Below are 7,423 nucleotides of genomic sequence, written 5' to 3'. Positions count from 1 at the left end.
CGGCTCTAAACGGCGTGCTCATGGAAGTTTATAAGTGCCTCACTATTATGGTCTAAGGTCACCTCCTCCAGATGTATGAGGCAGCACTGAAGGAAGGTGGTATGGCAGGGGAAGTATGCTCGGCAATGATTGTGGGCGTCCCCCAATCAGGGAAACCAGCAGACCTATGTAGTTCCTATCAGCCCATCTCTCTCTTAAATGCGGAGGCAAAAATATTTGCCAAGGTCCTTTCTAGTCACCTATCCCAAGTAATAACGACCTTGTATATCCTGATCAGTCTGGGTTTATGTCTTGAAGGAGTACTGGACTGAACATCCGACATCTGTTTGGGTGTCTTGCTGGGATGGCCAATGTTGTGACTCTTGCAGTGGTTATCTCCCTAGACGCTTCCAACGCATTTGATTTATTAGAAAAACCCTATCTCTTTAAGGTCCTTGGGAACAAGAACACTGGACCACAATACGTGCAATGGGTGAAACTACTCTATACTCTGACCACCCTCGCATTTGCGAAAGTCAATGATGAATATTCCTTTACTTTCTTGGTGCAGAGAGGTACTCGGCAGAGCTGTCCACTATTGCTAATGTTATTTGCTCTAGCAATGGAGCCTCTCATGTGTTGGGTGAGAAGGGATTCCAGCCAACCCCCTCCCCAAATCAGTGGCCTGCAATAGAATACTGAGGGGGTGGAGAAAATCTAATTGTATGCTGACGATATTCGGGTTTATATCCCAGACGGGAACTTTCTATTGACAAGATAATGCAAGTTATGCATACATTTGAGAAATCTAGTGGATTCCACATAAACGGGGCAAAAATTGGTCATCTATTCTCACACAGAATGGAGCCCTACCTTGCCTCTACGGGGAACCTCTTGATCTCCAAACAAGGCTTTCGATATCTGGGGCTCCATATCACCCGCTCTCCCAAGGACTTACTCAGAGATAATCTTTACGGCATACTAGACAAATTCAAGGGCAATACCGCACGCTGGCAGATGCTACCACTCTCACTGCCCGGCAGGACGGCCCTGTGCAAAATGATTCTTACTCAAAATCTTACATGTGCTTGAGAATACAGTTACGTCATTCCAGATCTCCTTCTCTGGACTGTGGAGGGCAAACTGAGGCAGTCCCCCAAGAATTGCTTTGAACATGCTTGCCAAAGAGATATATGAAGGTGGGATAGCTCTTTCAGATCTCCTCTATTACTGGACCAACCAACCAACCCATAGTAGTTAATGATTGGGTATACACGAATCTGAATGAACAATACAAGACAGGGCATTGAGGGGGCCGGGGGGACTCTAAGCAGCCTTATATAGACAGAAAAAGCAGAGCACACTGGCCGACTTATATTAGGGGAGTATTTCAAGCATGGGTCAGGGCTCTGTGATAGATGGGATGATTTGGGACTCTCACAGGCAACACCCAGTTATGGCAATTCTGAAGACTGCCCGAGGCTTGGCCCGTTTCCTTGGGATCATCTCTTTAGGAGACGTCTGGATCTACAAAGCTAAGAAGGGGTTCCAAGTGCTTAGTAAGTAGTACAGGTTGCCTTGGGAAGGGGGTGGAATCGGACATACCTCCGACATGTAATACATCCCTAGGGGTGACCAACTACCCAAGGTCAATCCTCTAGAATAGAATTCTTATGCAGAAGGGACTGAGGCACTTATGAGTCCTAGAGAGGTAGCGATTAAGATGGGATTCTGCATCCTCCAGCACAAAAATCTGCAGGACCTACTACACCAGAGTACTCTTAGCCACGATTGGTAGGGCTGACAGCAATGTGTCTCTCAGGAGCTGTGTGGCCAGAAAGATTAGTTTATGCACATATTGTGGGAGTGCTCTGCAGCCATAATGGGGAGGAGTGGTGTCAACTTTGGTAAGAGTCACATGTCTAACGCAGCTCCCAAAGGGAAACTTATGCGTCCTGGGTGTTTGGGGGAGGGAGGTTACCCGATACCAACAGCTATTCTGTAAACAGGGTCTAAAAATAGCACACTTTAATGTGGCACAGGTTTGGAGAGATGGGAGGTGTATGGAACATAAACTCTTTGCTTATTAAAGGAGAGGCTGCCCACACAAATTTCAGAAAGCATGGGATCCGTAGTCTCAGATTGGCTCCCTGAGGGCATTCTGGGACTCCCTTCTGTGTACGGCCTCTTTGACCGAATCTATTTATAAGTGTACAGTCACTAGAAAGAGCCAGCCTACTGGGCTAAGCATCATGTTTTTTATTGCTTCTTAATAAAGAGAATTAAAAACAAAAACTGATTTTTGTAATCAGAGATTTATCCAATGAGCCACAGTCTTAGGCTCTTTCTTCCTAACCAGACCAATCCCGTTGTTAATTTGACTTTTAACAGTATATCTCATTCAATAACACAGTGTTAATTACTTTGAAAAAAAAGTTGTAGGACTCAGTTCTGTGGTATGACAAATATCTACCAGATGCTCATACAGGGCTTGCCTTGAATTATGTAGCTAAAATGTTAAAATTGTACTCTATGCAATGGTAGTTAAAAGGGCTTACCACCGGTAAAAAAAAAAATAAAAAAAAAAAAGAAGAAGTAAAGAAGTAAGATTTTTCAAGATGACATTTATTAACTTCATTATTGCACAGCAATAGGCAATGGACACAAGTAATTTCCTTGCTGATGTCATTGTGCCTAATCCACACCCTTTCACTATTTTGTGATCTCAACTGATGGAAAGAAAATACATTTATCGTCGAGTTTTTAATATATTACTAGAAAGTTTAATAAATACCAGTCTGATGTCCTGAATGCTTAATACAAACCAGACAGAAAGCCTGAACAACAAAAGACTGCAAATGCAGTCTTATTATTTTCAAGTTGCAGTGACTCTTGAGTGGCAGCATGACGCAGAATCGCCAATACACAAATGTTGTGTGCACTTCAATCCCTTCAACCTCTCGTCAAAACAGTTAAAGCAGAAACAAACATTCTGCTTAGAAACGTTCCGCTGCCCGGCTCGCAACAGCCCTGATGTTTCCATATACCTTAGAAGGTGGACTTCCTGTGAACAAAAGCACAGAATTAATTATACAGGTCCATTTCAGGCTTTAAGTAAATATAAGATGTTACAGATTTTAAAGACATAGAAACGCACGAAGTATTTGATTATTTTTTTTTACATTTTTATTAACCATGAATAAAGTACTATGCAACAGAATAAGTTAACTATGGCTACTTCAAATAAAAGAAATTTCAGAGCAATCACGTTTGTTCTATTTGCCAAAGTATCTTTCCTCTAGGCCACTTTGCCCATCTCTCAAAGGCAAATCCCACAGTTTTGTCTCCTTTCTGGTAGTATCAGATCACAAACATTTACACTTAGCAGTAAGTTGGTTACACACTAGACATACAAGTCTAAATTATTAGTTATTTTCAACTTAGTATCTCACTTACCTAGGATAAGGTTACAAATAGCTGTTCGTGCCATCTTGATATTCTGAAAAGATCCTAGGATGTGAACTTTTCTGAAGGAAGAAAAAAGACAAATCAGGAAAGAAAGCTACAACTGGAGAAATATCAGAACATTATTAGAAACCATCACCAATTATATAAAAGGCAAAAAATAAATTGTAAATGTTATCCAATTTCTGAAGAGCAGTTGTTGCTCTTTTTCCTGGGCAACTCTTTCAAGAGTAACATTTTAGAGAAAAATATTTGTTCTCTAGATTCCAAAATATCTTATTACAATACCTACTTATTATAGGTTTAAATATGTTTATCCAACAAATTCACCAAAAAAGAATACAAAAGGTCTATTACTAAGAGTCCTAATTTTATAGAACATAGAAACACCATTGTAATGTAGAACAGATAAACATTTGAGTCCCATACCTTGAAAATACACAATGCCACTGCTTCCGAGAGGGAGTGTGAGAGTGTGTGTGTGTTTGTAAGCAAAAAAGAGAGACTACGTGCAGAGAAAATACATTTAATGTATCTAGGACCAGACATCACTAGTTCTCCGTATCAACCCCCCAGTGTCCATAGGTAACTACCAAAAGGGCCTTGGACAAATTTGCCTCCCAAACGCATGATTCCATAATTCAACTCCTAATTGAACACAAGCCCCTTGCGGAGGTGAGCCCTGAACAAAAAAAAAAAAAAATTCTGACCACCAGCAAAGTGCTCTTCTGTGCCAAAGTTCCAGCAATTATGTGAGGGTAAAACAAGTCTGTCCTCCCCTGCCATTACTCTTTTCAACTTTACTGCTGCTCACAGAAACTTATCTTTTCAGTCCTGTGATAGAACCACCATAATCAACATGCCTCCCACTATAACATCCTTGCCTAGGGGCTAGTATGTATGTATGTATGTATGTATGTATGTATGTATGTATGTCTTCTGATGCTCTGCCCTCCTGAACACGCAGCACGTCATGAGGTACAGTTTAACCAGGCAGATATGTATGCATCAGACAAAATCTCAGCTGGGACCCTTAGCACTTTTTGGTACCCCTTTTTAGATAATCCAATATCTCAGTTCTCGCCTCACGTTTCAGCATCATTGCCAATGTGATGCAGTGTTTGAAGAACACCATTTCGTTCACCACTGTCACCTCTTGAGGGAGCGAAGCTGGACGTTCTAGTCCCTGCACTGTCACACAGACCCTCTAGCTTCTTCTCCACACTTAGAACCATTGTTTTGGTTGTGCCACTCTTCTCACTTATTGCAGGGCGCTGGGTGGCTATGGATTTTAATAGGGCCTGCTTCAGTTCCTTCATGCTTGCATTACCTAAAGACTTTTGGGCCTAATTAAAGGCACCCTCTTTGGAAGCACTAGTGCAAGGCTCAAACGTATTTTCCCGGCTTTCTTCTTCTCAGCCACAGCAGGCCCACTGAGCAGTTCCCTCATTCTGCATGTGCTCAATTGTGGGGGCATCTGGACTCACTAGTATTTTCTGGATAGTCAATAGATTGCCAAAGGGCACTCCCATGGCACCGTCAGTGAGGCACAAGGTACAGCAGTAGAGTACCCTAATGTACTGCACCCTTTAGCATTACAGGGACAGGCCGCTTTTCAGGATGGGCTTTATCCTATCATGGTTTGCTCGCGCCAACTCAGGCTCCCTCATTGGCGTGTACTGACTTCCATCAATTTGGTCATCCACAGAAGACTGAGGCAATGTTCGCTCGCTTCACCCAGCTTGAAACATGTTCTGGTGCCCTCGAGCAGCATCCCAAAACTTTTGGCAGGGATCATGTCTTTGGCTGCCACAACCTGCACAAACTTACCATTCACTTACATAACATGAATGAGCTCGCTGGGAAAAGGACAAACAGGGCAGACATTCAAGTCACAGATGCAAGGAAAGCAAAACCCTTTCCTTTGAACTCTCAGGGTCAGTGAATCCACCCACCAAGTCCCAGCTTGGGTCACCAGCACCTGGGGCAGGCGTACCAGCTGACAAAACAGGAGCCAAAGCAGGAGCTCTGAGACCAACCGGCCATCTTGGGACCCTATTCCCAAGATGGCCTATTCCTAAACAGTAGCTATATTGCTACTACCGAGTAAAACACATCTCAAAAAGTGATTTCCAATATGTATATCGTACTAACATCACAAATGTTAAATTGCCTTTTCTAGTTATTTTTTAAAATAATAATGATATTAGGAAGTGATAGTTTGCAGTGACAGGCAGAGATAAATACCTCAGACAGACATATAGACAGTACATTCACCATGGGGACTAGCATATCTCTTTCCTTCACCTTGCTGCCACATTTTGGTATATTTGAAAATGTGCCCCTGTTTCAGAGGTAGTCCCTATGCTTTTTCGTATTTGTCTTCATGTATATGGCAACTGGGAAACGAGTGGGTGGCAGGGAAGGAGCTCACATACACTCAAATCTTTTCTTCAGGCCCTCCTGATGCCTCCCACCATGTGTCCCCTCTTGATTTTTTCCTTGCTTCTTCAGCCGCACTGTGGGTTTACCCTAGAAGGTGTTTCAGGAATGGGAGGAAAAGGTGCCCTCTCCCTTGGGTCTCCCTCCACAAATGCTTTAGGCGCAGTTTTCCTTCAACTCTCCAGGCATCATCTTCGTCATACCTATGGGGCAGGGCGAGCACTATATAAAGGCTCTCTTTCCCCCGCTATTGCACCTTCTGGGGTCTGCCTTCCTTTAGGCATTGCCTCTCCCTGCCCTTACATGGAGTTCATCTCACCAACTTTGCTGCGTGACAGGGGATACAATATTAACGCAACATGTTTTTCCATGGCAAAAACCATGCATACGTCTGTTGTCCTGTCAGTTTATTATTAGGACACATAGGATGTTTACATAGGTTCCGCTCCAAGTTTGATACAAAGCTGTTTTTTCATAATAAGATGGCCATCACTTGGTCTAAAGCTCTAACTACTGTAATAGAGTTAGTGCTCAAGAGATTCAAATGGCAGTTCTATTGCATCAGATTTGTCTTCAAATTGATTGGTTATTCCTGCCGGAGCACACATTTGGTTGGCCTTTGTAACAGTGTCTCTGCCCTAAGTTTTGTTTTTTTTCATGTAATTTGGCCATTTGGTTATTCTCAGTTTGTATGTTGATTTGATCATCGATACCAAGATGGCTACCATTATGGTTAGCACTCTAGCAAACAAATTAGTCGGAGCTCCAGTTTTTCTACTGGTAGTCTCAGGGGCGGTTCACTTATAAAAAAGACCTGTGCATCCTTTCTGCTTTGCCAATTTAGCTCTGTATTCACAGTTTCATGCTGAGGTGGCTATTTGTACAGTATTTGGATGAGTGATCAGCCATAAATGTTTATTGATCCTTTTCAGCATGTTTTAGCAGAGACAGATGATGTTTTATTTTACACAGAGCCTTGGCAAATCGTAGTAATATCAAGATTCTCCCCTTTCAAACGAGGCCTTTCTGAACCGGTTTCCTGGCCGTTCGCAGCAGATCGAGGGCCAGGAAACCCCACTAGACACCAGTGATTTCACTTTTGGGGGGAAGTGGGGGGTGGGGGGGTGGGGGGTGAAGAGTATCAGCCCACTCGGGGAAAAAGGTTGGTTTACTCCGGGGATGGCAATCGCGCCCCCGAGGGGTTTAAAATTTGTTTTTTAAAAATTAAACTGACAGGAGGTCGTCCTTGAGCAGAATGACCCTTTGTTGGCGCAATCGTTTAAAAAAAAATAGTTCTATGGTTTCCCTATAGATGTATCTATCTCTCTATATATCTCTCTCATATATATATATATATATATATATATATATATCTTTATATACACATATACTTACATACACACACATATATACTGGGGGCTGTGATAGGCCCCAAGGAAAAACACACCCACATAAAAAAGATTATATATATATATATATATATATATATATATATATATATATATATATATATATATATATTTGCCACCAGTTCTCT

The 7,423-nt window shown here is 42.2% G+C and overlaps 1 protein-coding gene across 1 annotated transcript in view; it reads right to left on the bottom strand.

Moving 5' to 3' along the window:
* Window positions 1-2,583: 2,583 nt before the first annotated feature.
* PNO1 (partner of NOB1 homolog) overlaps window positions 2,584-7,423 on the bottom strand; it is an 81,362-nt gene continuing 76,522 nt past the window's right edge. Inside the window, exons 6-7 of the mRNA XM_069234277.1 lie at window positions 3,436-3,506; window positions 2,584-3,043 (exon numbers count right to left, since the gene is read on the bottom strand). Coding sequence (XP_069090378.1) covers window positions 2,976-3,043; window positions 3,436-3,506 — 139 coding nt within the window. The 3' untranslated portion in view covers window positions 2,584-2,975. The remainder of the gene's footprint in view (window positions 3,044-3,435; window positions 3,507-7,423) is intronic.

Source organism: Pleurodeles waltl, chromosome 5 (assembly GCF_031143425.1).
Source record: "Pleurodeles waltl isolate 20211129_DDA chromosome 5, aPleWal1.hap1.20221129, whole genome shotgun sequence".
Taxonomy (NCBI): Eukaryota; Metazoa; Chordata; class Amphibia; order Caudata; family Salamandridae; genus Pleurodeles; species Pleurodeles waltl.
Note: the sequence above shows the minus strand (reverse complement) of the source record. Positions and strands in the feature narration are given on the sequence as shown.